The following is a 27,978-nucleotide window of genomic DNA, read 5'->3' as shown; positions in this document are numbered from 1 at the left end:
TAGGACTGATTCACCTGGGAGACTCGCAAGCACCTTAGGGAAGTAGGTCTTTATTTCTTTTACATGGAAATCTTTTTCCCTGGAGTACATTTTGTTTTTAACTGGTAGGAGAGGAAACTCCATTTCCCTCTAAAACACTTTGGCGAAGAGAGAGGTACAGGTTGCAATTAAGGGTAAACTAATCACTGCTAGGAAAGGAGAAACACCTTAAGAGTTTGCTGTGTGGAATTGTGAGCAGGCCCTGTAGAAGCACAGTGTCAGCACAAAGGGATATAAAAATTTCCAAAAGAAAACTTACCTAGAGGTTACTTCTGAAAAAGAGAACACATACAAGCCAGAGGAATTGGGGACAGTAAGCGCAATGAGCAAGCGTTTGAGTACGGCCTTGTACCAGACATGCTGCAATTTGAGGATTTGAGTGGCATGTTCTAGTGGGCCAAGAGGCAGAAAGCAGGATAGCATCTAACGCTCAGAGCCACGTACTGGAAAGAAAGGAAACATAATTCCAGATTTTTCACATCACAATTTATTAAACAACTTGTACCCTTTGAAAACTCTTTGATACAATTATTTTGTGCAAAATAGATGTGAAAATCATAGACTGATACAGCAGCTATCTTTGGAAGAAACATCTTGTGATCATCCAGTCCAACCACCTGCTCAAAGCAGGCTCAATTCAGTTCAGTTTTTTAATACTGCCAATAATGCAGACCTCACCACCTCCGGGAAACCTGATCTAATGTCTGATCAGCCTCACCATGTCAAAAAAAGTTTTCTTGGATGTTTAAATGGAATTTCTTGTACTTAAATCTGTGCCTCTTGTACTTTCTATCCTTTCACGGACTACTCCTGAGAAGAACCTGGCTGTGTCTCCTTTACACTTTTCCACCAGGTATTTACACTCACGTCTAAGATCCCCCTGGAGCTTTTTATTCTCCAGGCTGAGCAGTCCCAGCTCACTCAGTGCTTCCTGCCTGTGAGATGCTCCAATCATTAATTCTCTTTGTGGCCCTTCACTAGGCTCACTCCAGTACATTCATGTCTCTTGTACTCGGGAGCCCAGAAACAGACACAGCATTCCTGATGGGGCCTCACTAGGCTGGGTGAAAAACTCAACCCATTGGTAGTGCTCTTCCTCTCACAGCCCAGGAGGCTATCAGTTGTCTTTGCCACAGGCGCACACTGGTGGTTCATGTCAAAGTGGTGTCCACCAGGACTCCCCAGGCCTTTTCTGCAAAGCTGCTGTCAGGCATTAAGCCCCTAGCCTGTACCAGTGCATGGGGCTATTCCTCCACAGGTGCAGCACTTGGCATTTCCCTTTGCTGAACTTCACAAGGTTCTTGCTTGCTCATTTCTCCAGCCTGTTTCAGTCCCCCTAAATGGCAACAAGAGCATGATAGGGTCTCCCCTCAGCCTCCTTTTCTCCAAGCTAAACAACCACCATTCCCTCAGCTGCTCCTCATAAGACTTGTGCTCTAGACTCTTCACCAGCTTCATTGCTGCTCTCTGGACATGCTCGAGCACCCCAATGTCACAGAATCACAGAATCACTAGGTTGGAAAGGACCTTTAAGATCATCAAGTCCAACCATTAATCCAGAACCACCATGTCCCCTAAACCATGTCCTGAAGCGCCACATCCACACGTTTTTTGAACACTTCCAGGGATGGCGACTCCACCACCTCCCTGGGCAGCCTGTTCCAATGCCTGACCACCCTCTCAGTGAAGAAATTTTTCCTAATATCCAATCTAAACCTCCCCTGGCGCAACTTGAGGCCATTTCCTCTTGTCCTATCACTAGTTACTTGGGAGAAGAGACCAACACCCTCATCGCCACAACCCCCTTTCAGGTAGTTGTAGAGAGCGATAAGGTCTCCCCTCAGCCTCCTCTTCTCCAGACTAAACAACCCCAGTTCCCTCAGCCGCTCCTCAGAAGACATGTGCTCCAGATCCCTCACCAGCTTCGTTGCCCTTCTCTGGACACGCTCCAGCACCTCAACATCCTTCTTGTAGTGAGGGGCCCAAAACTGAACGCAGTATTCAAGGTGCGGCCTCACCAGTGCCGAGTACAGGGGCACAATCACTTCCCTACTCCCGCTGGCCACACTATTCCTGATACAGGCCAGGACGCTGTTGGCCTTCTTGGCCACGTGGGCACACTGCCGGCTCATATTCAGCCGGCTGTCAACCAGCACCCCCAGGTCCCTTTCCGCCGGGCTGCTCTCCAGCCACTCCTCCCCAAGCCTGTAGCATTGCATGGGGTTGTTGTGGCCAAAGTGCAGGACCCTGCACTTGGCCTTATTAAACCTCATACAGTTGGCCTCAGCCCATCGATCCAGCCTGTCCAGATCCCTCTGCAGAGCCCTCCTACCCTCCAGCAGATCAACACTCCCACCCAGCTTGGTGTCATCTGCAAACTTACTGAGGGAGCACTCAATTCCCTCATCCAGATCATCTATAAAGATATTGAACAAGACTGGTCCCAGAACCGAGCCCTGGGGAACACCACTCGTGACTGGCCGCCAGCCGGATTTAACGCCATTCACCACAACTCTCTGGGCTCGGCCATCCAGCCAGTTCCTCACCCAGCGAAGAGTAAACCCGTCTAAGCCACGAGCCGCCAGTTTCTCCAGGAGAATGCTGTGGGAGACGCTGTCAAAGGCTTTACTAAAGTCCAGGTAGACAACGTCCACAGCCTTTCCCTCATCCACTAGGCGGGTCACCTGGTCATAGAAGGAGATCAGGTTGGTCAAGCAGGACCTGCCTTTCATGAACCCATGCTGGCTGGGCCTGATCCTTTGGCTGTTCTGCAGATGCCCTGTGAGCACTCTCAAAACCAACCGCTCCATAATCTTCCCTGGAACAGAGGTCAGGCTGACAGGCCTGTAGTTCCCTGGATCCTCCTTCCAGCCTTTCTTGTAGACGGGTGTCACATTGGCAAGCCTCCAGTCTTCTGGGACCTCCCCTGTTAACCAGGACTGCTGATAAACGATGGAGAGTGGCTTGGCAAGCTCCTCCGCCAGCTCTCTCAGTACTCTTGGGTGGATCCCATCAGGCCCCGTAGACTTGTGGGTGTCCAGGTGGCTTAGCATGTCCTTGACTGCTTCCTCCTGGATTATGAGGAGTACATTGTGCTCTCCATCCCCGTCTTCCAGCTCAGGGGGCTGAATATCCTGTGGATACCTGGAGTGGCTATTAAAGACTGAGGCGAAGAAGGCATTAAGTACCTCAGCCTTGTCCTCGTCCTTGGAGACAATGTTGCCTGCCATATCCAGTAGGGGATGGAGATTCTCCTTGCCTCTCTTTTTGTTGTTAATATATTTGTAAAAACATTTTTTATTATCCTTTACGACTGTGGCCAGACTGAGCTCTAGCTGGGCTTTTGCCTTTCTAATTTTGTCCCTGCTTGACCTAACGAGATCTTTGTACTCTTCATGAGTTGCCTTCCCCTTCTTCCAGAGGTGATAAACTCTCCTCTTTTCCCTGAGTCCCAGCAAAATCTCCCTGTTCAGCCAGGCCGGTCGCCTTCCCCGCCAGCTCTTCTTACGGCACATGGGGACCGCCTGCTCCTGCGCCTTTAAGATTTCCTTCTTGAAGACTGTCCAGCCTTCCTGGACACCTTTGTCCTTCAGGACTGTCTCCCAAGGGACTCTCTCAACCAGTGACCTGAACAGGCCAAAGTCTGCCCTCCGGAAGTCCATGATAGCAGTTTTGCTGACCCCTCTCCTTACTTCCCTCACAATCGAGAATTCTATCATGTCATGGTCGCTAAGCCCAAGATGGCCTCCGACCACCACATCTCTCAGCAGTCCTTCTCTGTTTGTAAACAGCAGGTCCAGCAAGGCACCTCCCATGGTGGGCTCACTCACCAGCTGCATCAGGAAGTTATCCTCCACACACTCCAGGAACCTCCTAGACTGTTTCCTCTCTGCCGTGTTATACTTCCAGCAGATGTCCGGTAGGTTGAAGTCCCCCACAAGAACAAGGGCCAGTGAATGCGAGACCTCCGCCAGTCGCTTATAGAATGTCTCATCCGTCTCTTCATCCTGGTTGGGTGGCCTGTAACAGACTCCCAGCAGGATGTCTGCCTCATTGGCCTTCCCCCTCATCCTTACCCAAAAGCACTCTACTTGGTCTTCACAATCTTCGATTTCTATGCAATCAAAACACTCCCTAACACACAGAGCCACCCCACCACCTCTCCTTCCCATTCTATCCCTTCAGAAGAGCTTATAGCCATCCATTGCAGCACTCCAGTCATGAGAAGCATCCCACCATGTTTCTGTGATGGCAACTACGTCATAGCTGTCGCGCTGCACAATGGCTTCCAGCTCCTCCTGTTTGGTGCCCATGCTGCGTGCATTGGTGTAGATGCACCTGAGCCGGGCTATAGATTTCAACTCTGGCACGTTGAACCTACCCCTAGGTTCAACTCTAGTGAGCCCGGTTTTAGCCCCTCCCCCCTCCAATTCTAGTTTAAAGCCCTCTCAATGAGGCCTGCCAGCTCATGAGCAAGAATCCTTTTTCCCCTCGGCGTCAGTTGCACTCCATCATTTGCGAGGAGACCTGGTGCCGTGTAAACCGCTCCGTGGTCAAAAAACCCAAAATTCTGACGACGGCACCAGCCCCTGAGCCATGTGTTGATCAGGTGTGCTTTCCTGTTCCTTTCAGCGTTCTTCCCCGTCACTGAAGGGATTGACGAAAACACTACCTGTGCTCCCGCTCCATTGACCAGTCGCCCCAGTGCTCTCAAGTCCTTTTTGACTGCCTTCGGGCTTCTTAGCGCAACCTCATCGTTGCCAACCTGCATGACCAACAGCGGGTAGTAATCAGTGGGCCGAACCAGATCAGGGAGTTTTCTGGTGATGTCTCTCACCCAGGCCCCAGGGAGGCAGCAGACTTCCCTGTGAGTTGGGTCTGGTCGACATATTGGGCCCTCTGTACCCCTTAGGAGGGAGTTACCTACAACAATCACCCTCCTCTTTTTCTTAACTAAGGACGTCTTGATGCGTGGGGCTGGTTGACTCACCCTAGGCACCCTCTCCGACGGACCTTCATCAGGGTCCTCATGTTCCTGTCCCTCATGTTCCAGAGCCCCATACCTGTTGTGTAAGGGCAGCTGGGACGGTGAGGGAGGCCGGGAGGGAATTTGCCGACCTCTCCGAGGAGGGACCTGCTTCCATTTCCCCTCATCTCTTAGGTCCTCTCCTTCTGCCCGGCAGCAAGAGGACAGGGGATCTCCTGCTGCTTGTGGAGCCTCCACCAGCTGCCCCTGCCTCAGGGCCGCCAGGGAGTGGCTCCACCAATCTATCTCCCTCTCACACTCCCTAATGCTCCTCAGCCTCTCCACTTCCTCTTTCAGCTCTGCCACCAGGCTGAGCAGGTCGCTGACCTGGTCGCACCGCACGCAGGTAGCGTCCCCATCGGTCTCTGGGACAACCGACAGGCTCAGGCACTCTCTGCAGCCGGATACTTGGACAGCCACGTGCCTGAGCGGGAGCTCCGTCTGTGTCGCCACAGTCTTTCTGGCCCCGGTTTTCAGCCGAGTGGCGACCATGGCTGCGCCTCCTCTGGGAGGACGATGGCCACTTGTACTGTACCCCGCCCGCACGAACTGCCGCGCAAACTGACGCGCTACGCCCTCCTGACGTGCCACGCCCTGTTCGCCGCGCTCCGGGTCGCTCGCGCTCCGGGTCGCTCGCGCTCCGGGTCGCTCGCGCTCCGGGTCGCTCGCGCTCCGGGTCGCTCGCGCTCCGGGTCGCTCGCGCTCCGGGTCGCTCGCGCTCCGGGTCGCTCGCGCTCCGGGTCGCTCGCGCTCCGGGTCGCTGCTCTTGTAGGCGAGGGGTTTTGGCCGCCGCCGCCCTGGGCCCCGCCCACACTGAGTCAGAGCTGCCGCTCGTTAGGAGCCCGCTCCGCCGGCCGGGGGTCGGGGGGGGAAGCTGGGGCACTCTCTCGCTCCCTGTGCTGCCGCCTTCGCGGTTTGGCCACCTCGGGAAGGCTCCCCCGGCGCGATCCTTCGCTCCGTAGCCCTTCGCCTCGGTGGCTTGATGTCCTTCTTGTAGTGAGGGGCCCAAAACTGAACATGGTATTTGAGGTGTGGCCTCACCAGTGCTGAGTTTAAGGGGATAATCACTTCCCTACTCCTGCTGGCCACACTACTTCTGATACAAGATGCTCATGTTCAGTGTCATGGTCATGCTCGGCTTGTGTCTCAATATTCCTCCCCAGTTATCTGACCCTGCTTCCACTCCTTGTGCACTTCCATTTTATGCCTAAGTTTTTTCAGGAGCTGCCTGACAGCCATGCAGGCCTGAAAATTATCTAATTTCAAGATATTTCCACAGTATTTCAAGAAACACTACAAAATTCTTCCATTTGAAACTGTGTTTTCCCTTTTTCTCTCGTGTTAAAATTTTTCTTACAACATTTGCCTTTCACAAAAGCCAGTCTTCATGAACTCAATACAAACACTTCTACCTACACTCTTCTCCTGTCTGCAGCTCTTCTGTAGCATAACCTGAACTTCTGATACGTCAAGTTTTTCTGCTTTTTCCTCTTCTCAGGGTTTTATGAATGTCTGGGGTAAAAGTCTACAGGAAGGAAAATCAGTACAGTCCAGAAGCAGGCATATGAAAACAATATCTCCTGACAATTACAATCTATCACGGGCTTTCCATTTTCCCCCCATGGTGCATATTTTCCTTTTTTCACTAGGCCTCTGCAATGTATGTTCATGCTTCATGGTAACATCAGAGTTCTGCTGAGGCAGTAACAGGGTCTGCAACTACTTGAGGATATAATGCTTTCAAAAGAAAAGTTTCTTTAAGCGTACTTGTGGCATTTACAGATCACATCATGATAGTACAAGACTTTTACTGCGTTCGTTTGGGATGCTTTGCCATTTTAAAACACTCTCTCAGACTCGCACTCCACCATTACTATACAGAGTATACCACTAGGTACATGAAGATATATTTCTGAAATTCATCTGTGATTAATACAGTAGCTGGCACTGCCTATTTAGCCACCCACATTTTCAGTTATTTTTGATTCAGCATTCGGGAAATGGAACATATGGAAGAACACATCCTCCTAGAATATATATGGACTGACTACTTGTGTTGTATTTATTGAACTAACTGGGAATAACTGCAGCTCTGCTATCTTGATAGAAGTGATCTAGACAAATATCAACAGTCTAAGAGTAGACTCAGCTTGTCAAATCAACACATTCATCCACACTGACAATGCTGCCTGGCTGCACCCAAGCCACAGTGGTAAGTTAATAACAATATTACTGGTAATTGTGGACCATCTGGCAAGTAAGTGTATTTTGTTAATCTCCTTAACAATAAATATTTCTTCTCTGCCACAGTTTTACAGTCCTTACACAAAAAAGATACTCAAGGGTTGCACATGTTTAACATGTAGTTAAGAAAGAATTAGTTTAATTGTACATTATAGATAATCATTGAAGAATGATGTCATCAAGGATTTTCTGTCAGGTCAGAAGTTTGATTCAAGAGGCTTTCATGTCTGAATTTCCACTAGCACTGTTTGTTGGCATGCTGTTTGCCTCGAAATCTGTGCCAGAAATTGATTTAAGTTTATTCCCCCAACCTACTAGCTATCTTGATAGTTTCAGGAGTTATAATATTTCATTGTAACAACATGTTGTAAAACCTGTATCTACAGAAGATTTTTTTTGCCTGCACTGTTATATCATAAAAAAGCGTAAGAAGCATGTTCTCTTTCTCCCAGACAGCTTAAGCCAGAACTACACAGAATAACAGCCTGCCAACGTTTAAACGGTGATAAACAATATCTTTGTCCTCTAGATCTTCAGAAGCTTTTTGGCACAGAGGTCATCGCAGCTCAGCTGAACAGGCATTTAGAAGTTTCTCTTCTAAATTTGTACACTTATTTTTGTACCTGTAAGCATCGCAAGCAGCCACAATTCAGGTATAAGGCATGGTTATCACATGCCGAACATCCCCCAAATCTAAACGCGTGCCTAGATTCTTGCTGCCATATTCATTCACCCCTACATGCTGTCCTTCATAAGTCCTCCTTACCACAAAACAAGTAGATAAGAAAAATTCTCTACAGCCATCCCAAACCTGCAAACGTCCACACCTCTGGATAACCATACACTGTAATTAATATAGCCAATCTTTTCAGGGCAGATACCTTTTCTGACCGTTCTCGTTTTGGAGGCTGACACTTTCAAGAATATTAATTTTCAAACAGCACATACTACCCGACACCTGTGATTCCTGCAATGTACCGTCAACTGAGCATCCAGAAATAATCCTGGTGTCAAACTCACAAGTGACTTTTAGCCGTAAGTCTTAGTGGCAATCAGCAGCTTCTGCAGATTCAAGTTGCTTTTGAAAGTTAACTGAAAGAGTGTAAATTTAGATTAGGTATAAGGAAGAAACCCTTCACTCTGAGGGCAGTGAGGCACTAGAACAGGTTGCCCAGAGAAGCTGTGATTCCCCATCCTTGGGAGTGTTCAAGGCCAGGATGGATGGGGCTTTGAGCAATCTGGTCTAGTGGAAGGTGTCCCTGCCCATGGCAGGGGGGTTGGACTAGATGATCTTTAAAGTCCCATCCAGCTCAAAGCTATGATTCTACGATTTAGGATTGTGCATCACTTAAACGTTTTTAAAACTATTACCTTTGCATATCCAGCCAGGTTGACAAAAGGCTAGTGGGACATTACATAGAACACAATTTTGATCCGGTCACACAGTTACCACTGATTTCTTACTAATAGGACAGACACAGATTTGCCTAATTTCTCAGCCATAGCATGACTGCTGCATTTCAGCACACATTTTCACAGGAGAACCAGCTTTCACTAAAAATAAATTTAACTGAAGAGTAAGGTATAGCACTGTGGGCACATGAATTAGGATTCACCTGCAAAGAAAATCCCTCTAGGCCATTTGGAACAGTACTATAAGGGCAGAATACTTAAAACTGAATCCTCTGTTGTCTGAAGAATTATTTCAGATTTAAATCTGCCTTCAGATTTATGGCACGCAGTGCTGCCTCTCTGGGGATTTCCCTGCAATTTACTCAGAGAGCTTCCTAGATACTTCGAGGGGTGGTGATACTATTTTTGCTTGAGGATGTTCAAGTTGCTGCTAGCATCTTAACTCTGTCGGAAAGCATCATCTTGTATAGGAATGCAAGATGTCTGTGATGGTGGAGTACCACCTACATTAGATTCTTCCTTAGAAAAAAGGTCTTGGAGCCAAAAATCAAGCTATTTAGTAAAAAGACAACTTTTTTTTTTTAATGCTCCCATTACTATCCATGGGGTCAAAGAAACAGGTGGAGAGAAAGGGCCTCAAGGAACAGTATAGAAAGTGACATCAGAGAAGAGGTTAGGAACAAGAAAAGCTTTTGAATTAGAAGGATCCTACACGGGAGAGATGGCCTCAGCCTAACTATACCCAATCTTCTGACACTAAAGATTTATTTAAAGGTAATAAGGGAATTTTAAAACTGAAAAGTAAGTGGAAGCCAACATTAGAAATAAAAAAAGGGACATGGAGAGGCATAAACCTGGGCAAGGAACATACAAATCTACAAGAATGTAAGACAAAACCAAAAGACTTTTTTAGAAGCAGCATGTTAAAAGCATACACTCTACTAATTAAAAACTTTTCAAATACCTCAGAAAAAGGAAGCCTGAAGTAGAATCTCTAAGGCCAACAGACAACCAAGATATAAAAATTGCTCAGAGTACAGACAGCCTTTACAGAGAACAAATTATTTTCATCACTGCACACTTTAGAGACCAAAAGGCTATATACAACCTTTGAGCCACTCTTGAGAGCATCAATGGGACCAAAGTCAGCTTTCACATGCCGGGAGGTTAACAAGCTGGGCACCACAACTATCCCTTCTTTGTTCAACACATTGACATATGACCATAAATGGGTGACCAATGACAAAGTTTGCAGGTGATTTAATATAATCCACAACTAAATCTGACTGACACAGAGAACTGAATGAACACTTTCCAAAGTTTTTTTTTTTTAAATCACAGGAATCTTGGATCAGCCAATGAATTTAGATTCATGCAGCACATTTAAAATAGAAAAGAATTTTTTTTTCTCCAAATAGTTCATAATTATAGTATGGAATCCAATGCCAAACTACATTGCAGAAGGCAAAAATTAGTTAAAAAGTAAATTAGTATCATGGAGGTCAGTTTAATCCATACTTACTATCAACACTCATTCAGATAGAGTCTGAAAAACAATTTTTTTTAATGGCCTATTATTTGTAAATGGAATATAACCAATGTATGAGAACTCTGCACTTCCACTGTTCTTACATTTTTCTGTAAGTACCTGCCAGAAGCTGTTCTTGAAGAGAGGGCTAGGTAAGCCTTTCATCTGACACAACACAGCAATGCTTTTGTTCTTACCTTTGGAACATTTCTCTATTTCAGCCCAGGTTCATGAATAGACAGAATAGGAGGTGACAGTCCTGGAGCTGAACCTCAGATAGTAAGGACTGTCACATGTCCACTCCCTTCAAAAGAGGTTTGATAACCTGCTGTGCTGGAAGCCTTGCCCAAGGGGAATGGGGGTAGAGAAGAGGAGTGGAAACAGCAGTTTGACCCAAAAAGCTAGTTCCTTTTATTGCAGTTTACCACTTGCTACATAATTGTGGACGTAAATGCAGTGTGTGTTTCAATCCTCTCCCGGCCATATTTAACTACTTTCTTCAAAGACTCACTTCTGTTTCTCCAATAGTGAAGAAAGCTGAATCATGTCTTTAAAAGATAAATCCCTATTTATTGTTCCTTTTGTTTCATCACTATCCAGTTTTCTATCCTTATCCATGACCTCGTACGAAAAAGGCAGAGACATAATTAATTGTCTAGAGAATACTTAAAACATACTGGGGGTTTCTATAAGCAGACAGTAAATCATAGAAAGATGTTTCTTTTTTCTCACCTCTTTTCAGGAATATATATCCAAGACTTTCAGAAGTTCTAGGAATTAAATTACTCCTATTCATTTTTAAAACCTGTTCTAAACCCACCCACACCTTCAATCATGTTGTACGGGCCAGGGCATGTTATAGAAAAAGTGTCAACCTCACCATTTTAAATGATTTTTAGGATTATACAACTAATGCATTGCATCGCATCACCAAGAAAATTAGAAAGCCTCCCTAAACAGTTAAAATTAACTTTCCTTCTTAGTTCAGTACTGAGACTAAAGAGAGATTAGGAGGGAAACTAAAATAAGGGGCCAAAGGAAGAAATTAAAACATATTTTAAAAGAAAAAAGTTACTAATTTTTACAAATTTTTTTAATGTCTATATTGTTTGGTAAAATAGCCATAAATTTAATAGTTGTGAAATGTTTAGCAAAATATGAAATCATGTATATTCCCTAAAAAATTACTTATTTGTCATATATACTTCTACCTCTATGGTTTAATTTGCCTTCAATAGTATTTCCTTAACTAAGAGCCCCATTACGGCCTAACACTGGAGTGGTCCAAGTCATTGTTAATAGTACAGTGGAAATCACTACACTACACTGGCTTTAGGGAAGAAAGACCTAAATTTAACTGTGCAATCGAGATTAATCTTTGCACCAAGGAAGACCTTTCCAATAATTAAAAGAGAAGTAGCAAATGTCAGGAAGACAAAAAATATTAAAAAGGTAACACTTTATTCAGCCAAGCTTCAGAACGAAGTTACCTGCAAATGTTCCAGAACACATCATCGTTCAAAATCAAAAAAACAAATTTACTCAGCTTGCTGATGGTGTACCTTTCTGCCAAAACAGCCATTACTCCATTGCATTCTCCCAATATTACTTAAAAAAAAAATTGCAAGCACTGCCCTGGATTTGGTGGAAAAAAAAGCCTTGCTGGAACATGATGGGAGGGAAAATATGTCCCTCTATCCTAAAGATACTCTGACCGCCTAGATGAAAAATAGTGCAAGAGCGATGACCAGTTCCCAAAATGCTGACATATTACAACACGACACTAAAGAAAATGAAGACAGCACGCAAAAGAACATTTTGAACTGCAAAAGCAACAATTCATTCATCAGAGTTTGGGCATAATTGATGTCATTGCACAAGGCTGAAACATTGCACACAAAGCTGACTAACCACATTCAAGAAATACTGGAACAAGACTTGAAGAGGGACCATGGCAACAGAGAGCTTGTAACAGGAGACTAAAGCAAGCTCTAAAGAAAGCTGGTTTGTGTGGTCTAGTAAACAAAGGTGGAGAAGGGACTGCTGCCTATAAATAGGTCAGGGCAGTAAAAATCAGCAAAGAGTGCTATTTCAGACAGAAGGCAGTTCTGGAACACGAATAATGGATGAGAACTGACTGTGAATAAATTTAGATCAGAAATCAGAAGCAGCTATCCAACCATTAGGCCTGGCATGCCAGTGGACTGGAGAGTCAAGAGGGAAACACACCTACTTGAAGATGGAGATTGGTCAGCTGATGACATTAAGTGGGCTTGTGACAGCAAGAGATTGACTCAGTGACCCAGAAGGACTTTTTTTTTTGTTTCAAACTTGTATGTTCCCTAGTAGTTGACTACTTGCATACTTTCGTCCAGATCAAGTAGTGATCCTCCCCACTGGCCTCCTAGACTGCTGAAGCAATGAAAGCCTCCCATTTCCTCTCCAGGGGCCAACCAAGTACTTTTAGAGAAGGAAATGTACTCCTAACATTCATAACATGCAGCTTCTCACACCTTTCCACTTCCACAGCAGGGCTGCAAAGAGACCTGCTGGGTCACCATGTGCCATGGAACACGGTTCATTCTCATCATGTAAAAGGAAGTGGCAGGGAAGGGTCAGAGATGACCAGGGAAAAATGCCATCATGCTCTACCCTCTGCAGCACTAGAATTAGATGGTGAATTCCAGCTGCAAACTGCATCAGCTTAGACTTTTTAAGAAAGAAGAAGGGAATGGTTAATATCACCAAGTGATTACTTCTAGTGTCTGTGGATCCTCATTTCTCAATGATAGCCTACACTGTTTTTGTAAGCAAATGGTAATGTTCTCTCCCTGTACTTTAGGTGGACCAAAGACCAGTGTATGCAGACAACAAAACACCACCAAGCACTTCTAAGAAGCTTGCAGACAGTCAGCGCCACTAGCTTCGCATTGCGCTGGGCTAATGTGGTCCCACTGGGCCTGAACGGCTTCTGGTACATTTATCAGCACAATCAAGTTGTCTTTGGTTTCTCTACTTCATCCCAGTATCGGCCTACAGCGTTAGCCTTGGCAAGACAACTTAAGCAACCATACCGTCTCACCTTCCTTGGACTTCACTTTGGACAGTCTGGCTGTCATCTCGTGGGAAGCAGGGGGGAGAGGGTGGGAGGTGAAATTGAAGACAGACAGCAAGCTGTTCGCAAGAGCCCCCCACCTGTAACACTCGCTTCCTCTGGCAGAAGGCACTATAACCCTTCACAACATGAAAAACAAAGTTTTTTTTTTTTGCTCCACTTTCAGAATGTCATTGACAACAGCACTGCAGTAGTAGCATGCATTGAACATAACCAGTAGTAATTATTAGTATTGCCTTTGTTAAACTCTTTCCTTTGCTGTACCACGTGACATACCCATCTGTTACTGCAACAGAAGAGATACCGGGAAGCAAGAGCAACGGCGTTTCCTTCTGTAATCTGAAAGAACTCTCTTCCGTGAAGATAATGTGCTCCTGAATGTCTCTTACCCTAATGTACCATGCCATAAACCCAATGTCAGCAAAGAAGAAAGTACATAAACTGTTAGAAGAATATTAAAGAGGCATGCACTAAATTACCATCAGTGACCCCATGCCAGACTATTAAATGGAGGGAGCATGTAAACTGATCCATTAACACATTCCTAACAGATGGTTCAGAGATACTTTGTTGGGAGAACCAATGTAGCTTTGAGAAAGATGGAGGTCAATATATATTGCTTTTTACCATATGTGCCTTAAACAAGAATTTAAAGTTAAACCTTTGTGCCACTCAAAGACAGATGGTGAGGGGAAATAAAGCTTTTTAAAGAAGCACCTTATAGTAATTAATACTAATGCTCTAATAACTACATTAGATTTCACATTTTTAGATTACCTGCTTACACATTAAACCATTTCTTCTCCTAAGAACTCACACTGAGGTTGTGTGCCTATCAAGTATAGAAAATATCACACAAATATTAAGACATCCTACAAGTCTTGGGAAATGTGTATTTTATTGTATTTCCTATGTAGCTGCAGTTACTTTTTCAATATCCTAAATAATAAGCTTTTATTAGAAGCCCATTTTTCATATAACATACCTCAAACTAGGAACACAGGAACTATCATTTAGCCTTGCCAGAACATGTGCGTATGTGTGTATGTACTTCCTCCACCTGCTTCTTTATATAGCTACCAAAAACATACTGACCCATTTTCTTAGAAATGCTTACCAACTCATCTCTGGTTTTGATGAAACAGAACTTTGTTAGTTTTGTCCTAACTGTTCAGTACAACAGCAATACAAGACTCTGAACTTGCACAGCATACCCCATCACAAGATCTTCTAAGTAAAAAGAGGTTCTCCAAGCTTAGATGTGCTTAATGGATGCCCTTCGAAGTATCAGAGTTACAAAAGGTTATTTTATTTCTTCAACTGAAGTCACTCCCACATGGTAAACAGAGGCTGGGAAAATGAGGAAGTGAAGGCAGTTCTTTGTACTGCACCCAGGAGGACCTCTACTGGTAGCCTTGGTTGGCCAGGATTACTCCTAAATGGACCTGGTCTGCCCACCAGAGCTACGACTGCAGAAACCTACACCACTGAGATGATGCTTGGCATCACAGGATCTTGGCACAGAGCTGAGATTAAAGCTTTAGACTCTTTCACTTAAGATGTGTTTTTTGTCTTCACTTAAGTCAAGACTGAAGCTTCTTTGACTTAAGCTTTATATCAAGATCTAAATTCTCAGATAGCTGGTTAGTGTCTGCCACCCCACGCCTAACCCAGTGGCTCTTCAGGCTATGTGAACCTCTATCCCCAACAAGAGAGTATCAGCCTACACTAGCTTTCATCTGCATCCTGAAGTTCATAAAGTGTGAAACACTGCATTTCAATGAAATATGAGAAGTTTCCTGAACTTTTCTGGACCCCCTGCTAGGGTCCAGAAGAGTTCTGCAGAGTTATAGTTGGGTTTTGGTCTTGAGAGGAATTCAACAACACACAGCCTTCAGAGGAGCTCACTTAACCTTAACCTTACCAGCCCTATAATTGTGAAAGCTTCAGGAGAAAAGGTAATTCAATAGAGAAATAAGCAGCCACTCTTTATTCAACAGATTTTTTTTTTCAAGGATGTATGACTGCATTCATACCTGTTTGATACCACTGGATTTCAGACTAAGCCAAGAAAACCACTGTTCACAAACACTATTGCCTCACCACCTAGGTGTGGCAAAAATCTCTTTGGTGTCTGCTCTGTTCTTGTCTATCTTCACCTAATACTGATTTGCAGCACAAAACAAATTCTGTGCTCCTCTCACCATCTAACAAATGCCAGCTACTTCTGGGCAATAGGCATTTCCCAAGGGACAGTTACCTGTGAGCCCCACCATAAAAGCGCCAGTGGGAAAATCTGGCATCTCATACCCCACGGGTTGCTCTCGTTCCTTGGACAAATCTTTGTTGTCAGAACACGAAGACACAAAAACGGGCCTTTTTATATGCTCCTCTCTGCGAGTCACAGCCCAGTGGCAAATTCCTGGGGGTAACAGCAATAAAAAATAAGCAACTCTTTGCATATGCCAGGTATCCACTACACAGCTACATAACTGGGGGTGTCCTCGGGGAGGACTGGCAGTTCACATTGTAGCCACATGCACTATGACAGAGCTGCAGTCACTAATACTTACTTACCCACAAACGTGCTGACCACTGACCAGGCAGGAGCACCCCACAGTGGGTGTGCTCTGGAGACCAGAAATCGCAGTTTCTCAGCGTAACAATGTTGTTTCCCAGCTGGTTAAAGTCATAGCTGGGGTCAAGCCAGGTTTAATTACGCAGTGTAGGAAGAAATAACACCTCAGCAAACATCTTCCTCTTGCAGTCAGAAATAAACTACAACTGGCATCTGCTGCTCTCCTCTCCCCACCAAAAGCGCACCAGGAGCATTACCCACACACACACCTGTTTCAGTGGGAGCAGGTAAAGCAAACGCTGTCACAGAGAGAGATGAAAACGATTCTTTCACTGAGCAAGGGCTCCCTAAGGCACACGAAGGTAGAGCTCGACAGGAAGGCCTGAGGTTGCTCTGCGGTGTGACTGAGCAGCCCATCTGGCAAGGGTTGATCGGGTCACTCCAGAGAGCGAGCATGCCCTTCCCTCGGAGCGGGGCAGATCCAAAACCCCCATCCGACCCCCCTTCTCCAGAGAAAGCAAGCAGAGAAACACTCCTCCTACCTGAACTCGGGGAGGAGATTTGGTCGCAGCCCATAGAAAGCCGCCGAGAGAGTCACTAGCCAGCCGGGTTTGTAATTCCCATTCTCACACTCCAGATAGGGCGAGGACCACCTGATGTGGTTCTTATCAGCAGTGAAGCTCTCCCGCCTCTTCCAGCTGTTCTCCAGAGTTTTGGGGCCCGTGTTTAAGACCTTTCTGTGCAGATGTGGCCTCCACTTGCGCTTCAAGCTGTGGAACCACTCTGTTTCCACAGAGGCATTGGCCAGGCGGTGAGCCGAGGAGGACAAGTCCTGCAGGAGGACCTGGCTCTCGTGCCTGCTGGCCTGCAGGAAAACCTGGGGGGTGGAGGAGAAAGGCTCCGTGCTGAAAGTGATAGCTGCCCTGGAGATGTTGGGGTCCCCCTCCAGGAGGCTCCCGATCAAGGCGCGGTACCACTCCAGGTCCTCCTGCAAGTTCTGCTCCCGCGACTTATTGCTCTGGAGGATCATGTTGAGGAAGTTGGTGGCGTGGGTGAGGGTGTCCAGGGCGCCGTGCAGGGAAGGATGCGAGGTGAAGCGCGACTTGCCAGCGAGGCCGGCCAGCTCGTACCGCCCGGAGCAGTTGGCACGCCGCAGCTCCCGGGAGTCGCCCGTGTAGAGGAACGAGGCCACGTCCTGGGGCACCTCCTCGGCGAGCCGCTGCGCCAAGATGGTGCTCTCCGTAAAGCGGCTCCGCGGGGCCGGCGGAGGCTCTCGGCTCTTGATGTGGTTGTAAACGGGCTGCCTGCCCCCGAGAGCCGGCTCCCGGCCGCGCACCACCTGCCCTTGGTCGCCGGCGGCCCCGAGCCCCCGCTGGGCGAGGAGCAAGACGAGAAGGAGCCGGAGCAAAGCCATGTCCCCCGGCGCTCCCGGTCGCGCAGGCACGGCGAAGTGGCTGAAGACGGTCGCGCAGGCGGCCGCGGCACAGGGGCACGAACGCGCAGGGGCGGCCGAGCGGCAGCGGGGTGGGAAACGGCCCCCGCCCCGCGAGTCACCTGTGGCGGCGGCGCCCGCGCCTCCCCCAGCGCGGGGCGCCGCGCAGCCCCACCGCCGGCGCCGAGCGGCTCGCAGCCCCTCCGGCGACGGCAGCGGCGAGCCCGCCTGCGCCTCCTTCCGCCGCGGCCACCGCGCTCACTGAGCTGCTGCCCAGCGCAGCGCGCAGGGGCAGCGGCGCCCGCGCCCGGCGCAGCGGCGGGTCCCCCCGCGGCGCCCCGCCGCCGCCCGCGCTCCGCCGCTCCGCATCCTTCGGGCGCCGCTGCCGGAGACGGGGGCCCGCGGCGCGGGACTGCCACTTGCTGCGGGGATCAGCGTGGCGAGGCGGGCGGGGCTGCTGCCGGTGAGTCGGCGGGCGGGCGCCCGCCTCCGCGAGCGCTCGTCTCTCCGAGGGAAGGACTCGCGGCCGTAGGAGACTGCTCACCGGGCGCCTCCGCTACGGACGGCCCCGCACGGCCCGGCACCCCTTCCCCGCCGGCCCTTATAGGTGTATGCCAGGCAGCTGCCGCCCTGTGTGGCCGCCTCGTCTGTCAGTCAGCCGGCAGCCATTCACGGGGCAGGAGGACGGCGCCGTGCGGCGCTGAGGGAGGCGGTGCTGCCGCCGCGGAGAGGCGTCGAGGCACCTCGCTTCACCTGCCGCCGGCTCAGCTCGGGGCGGGGGCGGAGACGGGGGAGTTGGCAGCCGCTCCGCTTTGCCCTCGGCCGAGGGGCGGGGTCGCGGCCGGGGAACCGGCCCGCGGGGAGGGAGGGGGGGCTCCACCGCGCCGCCCCCGCCGCCCGGGCCGGTGTGCGAGTGGCGCGGGGCTTGCCCCGGGCGTGTGGCAGCGACACCTGCTGGCCGGGCGTGGAGCGGCGCCGGGGGGAAGCGGCCTGCCCCTCGGATTCCCCCACGACGCGTGGGGCCAGCCGCGCTGCCCCGGGAGGGAGGTGTTTGGGTGGGAATGGACAACTTTGTCTTCTGGAGCCTTGGGGCCCGCAGCCAAGAACTGCATTGTCTGCGGGTGCTGCCGCGCTCCCCGGGCTCCTCGCGTGGGCTGCCCCGTGTGTCTCCCTCGCCTCGTGCATGCCCGAGTGTCCCAGGCACAGTGCGTCCCACCGTCACGGGAACCGACCTGCTTCCCTCTTCCTTCAACCACAGTGGCTAGTGGGTTGTATTTCTGTAACCATAATCTTTCCTCCTTTTTTCCCTTGGTGTTCTCTCCAGCACCTGCCTTTTAACTCCACGATGCTAATTCCTACTCCTGTCTTCAAAACTAAGCCCTTAATCCAGTGGCTTTCAGCGCTGACCTGCAGAGCACTTGCGTGGAGCCGAAGCAGCGCTGGCCAATCACCCAGCTTTCCTCCTGCTCTGCTGAAACCGCCTTCGCAAGCACCCAAATGCGCTGAAGATGTAGTTAGGATTTTCCAGATAAGCCGCTAAGTTATAGGGCCATTATGATCAGTAATAAGCATCTAGTTCAGCAAAGCATTTCAACATGTTTAACTCTGTGTATTTTCTTTGGCAGAAGTACTCACCTGCTCAGTATCCTACTGTTGGATGAAGAGTTTCTGACAGTTAGCAGTTAGCAAAGGGTGAATTTCAGAGGAGATAGTCCACACCAAAATCTCCTAATTACAATTAATTCCCTTCTGGTTGAACATAAAACTCACTTTTGGAATTCAAAATGATGAAAAGAGTAGTAATAGGAGGATCCTTTTTTTTTTTCTCCCTCACACACACATGTGCATGCACATCCTATAAGGAGTAGATTTCAGTCATGCAGAATATATGATCTAATTTTAAGTCACTGACAAGATATACCTGCTCCTTAAAGCATACTCTTATTTTAGAATTATTTGAAGCTATACTTAAAAGAATAGTCATTCTAATATAGCTAAGTGTAAATTGCATTTGCAGTCCATATATCCTAGTGATGTAATGCATTTTATCTTTGCCTATGGTCACCTTTAATCGTTATAATATGCGGATAAGAGAGAAAATGATAAATACTTTTTTTTTCTCATTGCATGCAGTTGAAGAGGATATTCATTGCTTAAGAATAATTTACTTGTACTGAACTTTCCCTCAAGTAAATAGGCAGTGAGACTATTTAGAAACTGCATATACTGAGCAACTCAGAAGCTGCTATTTATGGTTTAGCACAGCACAGGGAGTCTGTGCTTCCAAGTCTGCACTGAACGAATACTTAAAGATACCTCGTTTGCTGTGGATAAGTGAGAACTGGGGCTTTTGACGGGAGCAGCTGCCAGGACTGAGCTAAGCTAAGATGGGATCAGTTACATGGGGAGATACCAATGGCAACATAAATAAACAAGCATTTTTTTTTTAACTGTGCGCCTCTGCTGATTCTCTTTACTGACTGTCATGGACTGCTCTAACGGAAAAGGTCAGTTCCCTCGATGGGAATTCGCTTCCCCTACTGCAGCTTGACTATTAATGCCTGTCTAAATTGCACTAGGCCTGCTAAATGGCCACGTTCACACATTATCAGCATCATCAAATATCCCTTTAATCTACTTGCATAACAAGTTCCTTCTATTTCCTGATCTCCTCATAGTCCTTCCAAATATCCTTCTCCAGTCGCACCCTCCCCCAGCCCCTTGTCCTTCACTAACACCCCCAGAAGCTGTTGTTCTTAACCCAAAGGTTTGCCAGGAGCAAAGACCCGAATGGGTTGGGGCACAGCTCCAGCTGCTGGAAGTCTCCCCCTTACCTCAGGGTCAGAAGGCTCTCTTCTCCCTGCCTCATCCATTTGCTCTGTGTTTGTGCTCTCTGTGCTACCGAGTCAGAGGGGGAGGATGAAGAGGGTAGCTGGAGGACCTTCTCGTTAAGGGTGCCAGGTTCATTGTTAGTCCTGTACAGCTGCCTTGCAGAGGGTTCAAAGAGCCGTTCTTTACCCTCTAGGGCTTCCTCCTGCAGCCAGTTCAGACCTGCTCCCAAACCGCTGTTGTGTACAGCCAGGTCCAAAACGAGACACAAACAGATTTTTAAGCCATTGCAAATGTGCATCTCCTTACGGCTTTGTAAAAACTGTGCTGCGGGACCCGAAGCCTACCATTCATTGCCCAGATCCAGGGAACTGGCAATATGGAAAGACAGATAAAATAAATCCACTGAACGTTTTATTTACATGATGTTATTAAGGAGTGGAAGAGATGTAGGAACCTTTGATCATTGTATTTTTATTTTAATACGAAAATGCACTGATGATTCTGGCCTGTCATTTGTAATCAGTTGACTGCATCAGAAATCTGTTCAGTTGTGACCAGTACAACGTGAAAAGGGACTGGGAGTCCCTGAGACACGAGATTACCGTGATTGAGTAATGTTTCCTCTGCTTCTGCCTCAGTTTTGCCAGAGGTGCTGCTTCAAGCCATCCACCAGTGAGGACTCGGGAGGCACCTGACCACTGTCCTGCATATTTCTGCGTTGTTACAACTATCGCAATTGCTGCATGCAAAGTACGCGTAAATGAAGGGTCTCGATCGATTGTGTTACCTATCAGGCTAGAATTCTGCATTTAGATGTGGTGTGAGCTCAACCTGAGTCTAATTACAGTGTAGAAAAAATAGCAGTGCAAAATGTTAACAGTTTCTAACAGACTGGAGTAAGTGTAACCTACTTTCTCCAAGTATGGCCTATACAAAAAGATCTTGGTTTATCTGAACTATTTGAAATGCTAGAGGCATCAGAATTACTACATTGTTAAAACCAATTGGAACAAAGGAAAGACTGTTGTAGCTGTGAAATGTATTTAAAAGCTCAGTTATTTATTAATTTTTGTCCTAAGCTAATTAGGTGATATACAGAGTATAACGCACTAAGAGTATGTGCTAAAACTTTGAGAATAATGTGTTGCATTTCTCTCACAAAACAGGATAAAAATGTTTACCAAAATCCATGTATTCAAAAACAATGAAAAAAAATAGTTTTTTAAAATAGAAGTACTCTTACTTATAGCTTGATTACCTGAAGAAATAATGTTCTTACAGTCGTATTTTTTGTCTGTCTGATGAGTCCCTTCTGTCTGCCAATAACTTCTGATCCCATTAGTTCATTTCAGCTACATTTGGCCTCAGTGCCAAGGTCTCGAAGTTTCTGCAAGCTTCTATACATGTTGTGAAACTCACAGCTGGATCAAAGAAAGCAGCCCACATTCATTTTTGTGCTGGGGGAAAAGCTGCAGAGTGGGTTCAAGAGTTACATGGTCTTTTTGGTCTTTCAGTTGGCTGCTCATATTGGCCAATAAGTGTAAATATACCCCAAAACAACTGGAGCATGTGCTGCTGCCGCCCTACCCCATAGACAGGGAACAGTGGAGGGGGCTAGTGGAGGGAACTCAAAAAGTCAAGGGGGAGCTGGTGGCACTCCAGGAGGAGTTGATGGCGGGCACAGTGCCACAAGGCTTTGATATACGATGCAAAGAATACACGGGGGCTGGGAGAGATGCTGGTTTTATTGCAGCAGAGGGTGAGAGAGAGAGTGAACACAAATCCGTTGGAAACGAGGCTTCATTAGTTCTCTTGTTTCCTCTCACAAATGAATTGAAACCATCACCTAAATATTTCAGAGGGGGGGGGAAAAAAGAAATATGAAATAGCCAAAATGCAGAGTACAAATGTTCTTTCTTAGAAGCTGATGGAGGAAGCAACAGGAGCTTACTTGTCAATTAATGTTCACTTACAGTGAGAAGTTCAAAGCCACTGGATATTTTCTTAGAAACATTGAGGCAGGAGGAGTCTCACAGAGGCTGCCCGGTACAGCACTCCTGCACTGCAGCAGGATTATGTACACCATGACCGTCTCTGGCAGGAGTTTATCTACCTTTGTCTCAGAGAACTTCCAGTCAGGTAGACTCCACAGCCATCCTAACCAGCTTTCATCACCTTAGCACCAACTGTAGGGTGAGGGGCTTCCCTAATATACCGGTCTCCTTTACTTTGGTTCTTTGCTTTCTTCTTCTCGGAGCACAATCACCATAAGCTAGTATCTGTCTGCAAAAGACCGTTTTGACTTACTCCTTTTTTTTCTATTTTTTGGGCTAAATTAATCAAATATCGTAACAGGCTATGCTTTCTAAAACTGTTGTTGGTCCTGCTGTTCTCTTCTTGACTGTGCATTTGGTTAGCCTGTTTCTCCAGGTGTCCTGGACAAGGCCTCCTGCTACGCATCTTCTGCAGGCTATGTAAAATTCTCTTTTAATATACCCCATGTTGAGGTCTGCCTGCTTTTTCATCTTTACCACAGTATTGACCACTGCTTGAGTCTGTAATGCTACGTAATCCTCATAACCTTTCAAAACATATTGCTTCCTAGTTAACCATTATCTATTTTTATTTGAGGATTTGAACTCTGCTTCCTCTGGGTAGTACTTTGCACTTGCCATTGTTGAATTTTACCTTACTGATTTTAGGCCACCTCTCTGATTTTTCAAGATTATCTTTAATTCCTATTCTGTTCTTCAAAATGCTTTTAACTATCTCCTTGTTTCTTGTAGTCATTTGCTAATTTGATGACCTTTTATTTCCTTATCCAATTTGTTTATTTACCTACTTAATAGAATGTAGCTGAGATCAGAACCCTTCAGGAACCTACTTGAAATATCCTCCTGGTTTGATAGTACGCCACTGACACTTAGTTTTTGAGAATGACTTGAGAGGCAATTGCTTACCCACTCATGACCTACCTACACAATATTTTCTTAGCTTACTGATGAGAGCCTCATGCCAAGTATGTAATGAGTGTTGCTGATGCAGGCATACAGCACAGGTACCGCTTCAACACTATCCACGAGGTCAGTTACGAATCAAAGAAAAAAATTCAGTTTGGAATTTTCTTGACAATCCCACATTTGTCTGATTTTAATCAATTTATTATTTTCTAGGTGGTTACTAAAAAGTAATTTAATAGTTCTTTCCTGAATCTTCCTGGTGAAATTTATTTCATGAGCTTCTTTATAATCTCTCCTCTTTTTCTGAAAATACATAGTATTATTTTTTTCCAACTTTAGAATCTTCCTCCCAAACACTTGAAATGGCAAGCGGTAGTATATGTTTGAAAGATCACAACTCATCTCCAGCAGAAAATGTTATTCTAGATTAGGAGAAAATTGTCTGAAAGACAACATATTGATGGCTTTGACTCCTAATTGTTTACGGAAAACTTGCACGGATATGCAGATGTATTTAATATGCAGATTCTGCATTTTACATAAACACTATTCAAAAGCTTTGTAAGCTTATTCACAGTTGGGAAAAGATATGGGGATGCTGAACTTAAGGTTGCAAACACAGCCCATTCTGCCTGTACTTTACAGAAATGATTTAAATACTGGGAGACATTGCCCACATATACTGAGAGCTCTTGATGCCTTGAGACTCTGTTGCGAGGACGCACAGTGTAATGCACTTACACTAAGGAGGAAAAAACTGAAACTCTGAACACATACCAATAGCAGTCAGACCCCTGAGCCAGCTTCCGTGAATTTCTTTATTTTAAATTAAATGAAAGTTAAACCAGAAACATCTGTGGCAATAAAGGCAGATGGAATAAATTATTAGCAGAGTACGTGGGCTGCCTTCACAGAGTGAATCCCACTTCCCCATAATTTCCAGTGTAAAAAATGTTGTGCTATATAAGGACATTAAGTGGGCAACACCCCCAATAATGGTAGAAGAAGATTCAGTGCCGTACCCAAAAGGAGATATCAGTGTTTCAGTCACTATGTTATGAAGCCTAAAAGCTGGCCTAAATCCCTGGCCTCTGCAGCAGAAAGAAGAGCTGAGCTCAGCCATCCCTGGGAGAGCAGAAACACACGTGGAGAAGGTGAGCGAGCTCCCCTCTTAACCTGTTTCAGCTGCAGAAAGAACAGCATTTAACTGCAGCCTCTCATTCAGAGGGTAAAAATACTTCTTGTGCTTAGCCATTTCAGTCATGTATTTGGGTACAGCTTAATGGATGTCTGCTAAAGCCCGGCCAGACGTGGTGGCATTGCTCACCTTCGGATTAACAGCCAGTGCCTAGAACACTTCTGTGGCAAGCGAGAGATGGAGGCCCTTCTCAACAAGAGCTTCAAAACCACAACTTTGAAAGACAGCCCAACAGCAGACTGGCAGCTAGTCAGGGCCAGAATGTAGCAGGCAAGAAATGAATAAAAGGTAAAGGCACTAAGACTAGATAAAGGAGGAATGACCTGAAAAGTAAAGTTTAAAAAAAATTATAAGCATCAGGAAAACTGAATCTCAAGTAGGATACGTTACACTGAGTAGCTAAGTTTCCTATGAACACATTGCATTCAGTAATGAACCAGTTGATTAAAATGAGCATCCTAATCAATACGCTGCTTTTTAACAGCTTCATATATGTACTTCAGAACTATGAGGGAAGAACAATCTGCTGGATAAGAGCACAGGCAGGGTGGGTTTCTTTGTTCTCTTATTACAAGAATAACATTCATAGTATTTCCAACAATACCTCAACAAAACTAATTCTTTTTTCAAGTCATAGATCATGAATGCACACTATCCCACCAAAGTCTTACCCTCCTATCCTAATCCAGTCTGTACAGCAGTAAAATGCTAGCTGTTATTTTCTTCCTTGCTTTCTCTCTGCTTGAGGCTTAGGGCATTGTAAAATTTTTTGAACTTTTAAAGGTGCAACCCCCAATATGATGGCATGGTGACTGCTTTGCATTTAATTATATGTCTGGATTCAATATTCTTCCTCCCAATTATTCCACCAATGCCTTTTTTTCAAATACATTTCAAAACTAAAATCCTCTTGTATTTGCTTTCAGCTACATAAAATAGAAGAAATTGCCATCTGATGTAGATTAGCATATCTTTACTGAAGCCAATGAAATTATATGAATTTATATAGCTAAGTATTTGCCCACTCACCTTACATACAGAAGGCAAAATCCAGAATTCCTACTAAAATGTTTCATAAACCTACATCCTGTTACATTTTGTTCTAAGAATCTGCAGATGTCAGCTAATGAAAATAAACATCAAAGGGAGGAATCATTTGAATTAATTGGGAGCTAAATCACAATCTCAGAATAAGTTCTGTTTGGAAATGGTTCCTTTATAATCTGTTGTTAAGTGGGCATTAGCCTTTTAACAGCTCTGCTGCTTGATGCAGAGTCGTCCACTTGAAATAAGAAGTAAATAGCAGAAGATACTGATCGTGGACCTTGATGTCTGAGGCAGCCCTTGCTTCCATGCTGATAAAGTATTCAAAATAAACTCTCAGTTAAGATTCTTCTTTTTATTTTTCTTCTTGGGAAAACTAAGATTTCCCCAAGAAAAACAGATTACCCTCTCTACTCCTGTCCTTCTGCCCCATGCCACATTCAACAGTGAAGCCAGAGGTGAGACAGAGTAGATACTTGACTCCTATTAGCAGTGAATGAGAGGGAAATACTGATGATATCAGGGAGAGAAGGAGAAAGAGGAGACAAGGCAATTTCAGTTTCTGACTCTTTTTCTTTTTTTTATAATTTGTAAAAAGAGAGGCTCTGCTTGACTATGTGTCAGCCAGACTACACTCTGGAGGAGAAAGGTAATGTGCTGGAAGGCAGTACAGTGAAATATTAATAATAATAATACAGCCTCTTGTCATACATACAAGGCTCCAAAACACCCCATCTTTTTGATTTACAAAAGCAGTTTTAATGGACAAGACAGCACCTGGCTGGATAACCTTAGGGCAAAGTCTTCAACAGTCATACAAAACCTATAAAGCAAGGACAGCAGACAAGCAAGATCACACAGCCATTTGCCAGAGCAGTGTTGGGGTGGGAACTCTGTAGTGTTGATCCAGACTCAGGAGTCCTCTGGCATTGAAGAGGGAGGCATGACATGAAGAGCTAAGGCAGACAATGGATAGGAGCAGACTGGCAAGTACCGTCTGAGGTCCCCACTGAGACTGTTGTCACTAATGCCCTTTATTTGCAGCTGTGGCATTCGTATTTGCTGCTGTGTATCACTGGTCACAAGAACCTGTAGTGAATAACAATGCACAGAGCTACATCCTTCATACAGATGGTAAAGAGTTCTTATGGGGATAAGAGCTTTTGGTCTTTGAACTCAGAAAAAAATCCCTATAGAAATCTCTTCAGCCAACCCAACATTCCCCTAGAATCCTCTTCAAAATGAATGTCAGCTCAAGAGCAGAAGAGAATTTCTGTACAATTCTGTAAAACTGGACACACTCAAATCTATTGTTCAACTGAGCAAGGATGACACTCAGGAGAAAGTGCCTGTTACCCACTGATTCCACAAATTGGTGGCTTCCAAAAAGATTGGAAGTTAATGCAGATGAGGTAGAGGGAGGATTCAACCATTATTGTCAAGAGGAAAGCTATTTCTGAGGAACATTTCAATTTACCTTCTCTAGAAAGAGTGATGATTTCCCATGAAAAAAAAAACAACCTACTTCATGGAAATAGAAAAGAAGGGTAACTGGTTTTCTACTCACCTAGCCTCATTCTGAAGTTCCTCTCCCTAAGACATATCATTGTCAGTGGTTCAGTTTTTGCATTGATTATCTCAATTCCTTTCCAAAGGCAATTAAAATAATAAAGTGAAAACATAGGTGTGTGAGTTACATGTTAAGTTATAGCTTCAAGGATATTTTGCTCATATACCTTTTTCACCTAATAGACTGTTGATATTTGCTGAATACAAATCATTATTTTAGGTGAAAGCCCATGCATCCAGTTACTGCAGGTGCAGTGTTCACAGACCGTCTCTGCAACCTCAGTTGTGAGTCTACACACTAAAACACTGAGCAGAAGGAGCTCAGGTAGCCAGACAGTAAGACAACCCCTCCAAGAATCAATATGCTTCTTGATCCCCACTGTGCTCCAGAAAGAGAATTATGAGCTAGGTCGTTTGTTAAGCTTGTGTCTCTCCTGACTCAGCTGCACTGAACAACCAAATGCAAGGAAGCCATATCAGCGTGTCCTTTTCCAAGAGCACAAGTAATGGGCCACTGACTGCAACCAAATATAGGTAACAGGACTTGCAAGAGGACTCACAAAACACTCATGTCCCCTGTGCAGCTCTAACTGGTGCGAAAGGCGGTCCACCAGCTTTCAGAGCCATACAATAGAATCATAGAATAGTTTGGGTTGGAAGGGACCTTTAAAGTCCATCTTGTCCAACCCCCCCGCAATGAGCAGGGACACCTTCAACTAGAGCAGGTTGCTCAGAGCCCTGTCCAACCTGACCTGGAATATTTCCAGGGATGGGGCATCTACCACCTTTCTGGGCAGCCTGTGCTAGTGGTTCACCACCCTCATTGTGAAAAATTTCTGCCTTTGATCTGGTCTAAATCTACCCTCTTTTAGTTTAAAACCATTACCCCTTATCACAACAGGCCCTGCCAAAAAGGTTGTCCCCAGTGTTTTTGCCAAGCATAAGTTTCCTCTTCCTGTGCTGAGATACAGTAAATTTACTGATTCTGGGCAACTTACAT

At 45.9% G+C, this 27,978-nt stretch overlaps 1 protein-coding gene across 1 annotated transcript in view; it reads right to left on the bottom strand.

The window, feature by feature from the left end:
* GPR158 (G protein-coupled receptor 158) overlaps positions 1–17,396 on the bottom strand; it is a gene marked incomplete at its 3' end in the record, with an annotated part of 210,688 nt that extends 193,292 nt beyond the window's left edge. The window contains exon 1 of the mRNA XM_081996293.1: positions 16,486–17,396. Within this exon, the coding sequence (XP_081852419.1) occupies positions 16,486–17,357 (872 nt within the window). The 5' untranslated portion in view covers positions 17,358–17,396. The remainder of the gene's footprint in view (positions 1–16,485) is intronic.
* Positions 17,397–27,978: the final 10,582 nt, after the last annotated feature.

Source organism: Phaethon aethereus (assembly GCF_964289735.1).
Source record: "Phaethon aethereus genome assembly, chromosome: 2".
Lineage (NCBI taxonomy): Eukaryota > Metazoa > Chordata > Aves > Phaethontiformes > Phaethontidae > Phaethon > Phaethon aethereus.
The sequence above is the reverse complement of the archived record's forward strand: the minus strand, read 5'-3'. Positions and strand labels throughout refer to the sequence as shown.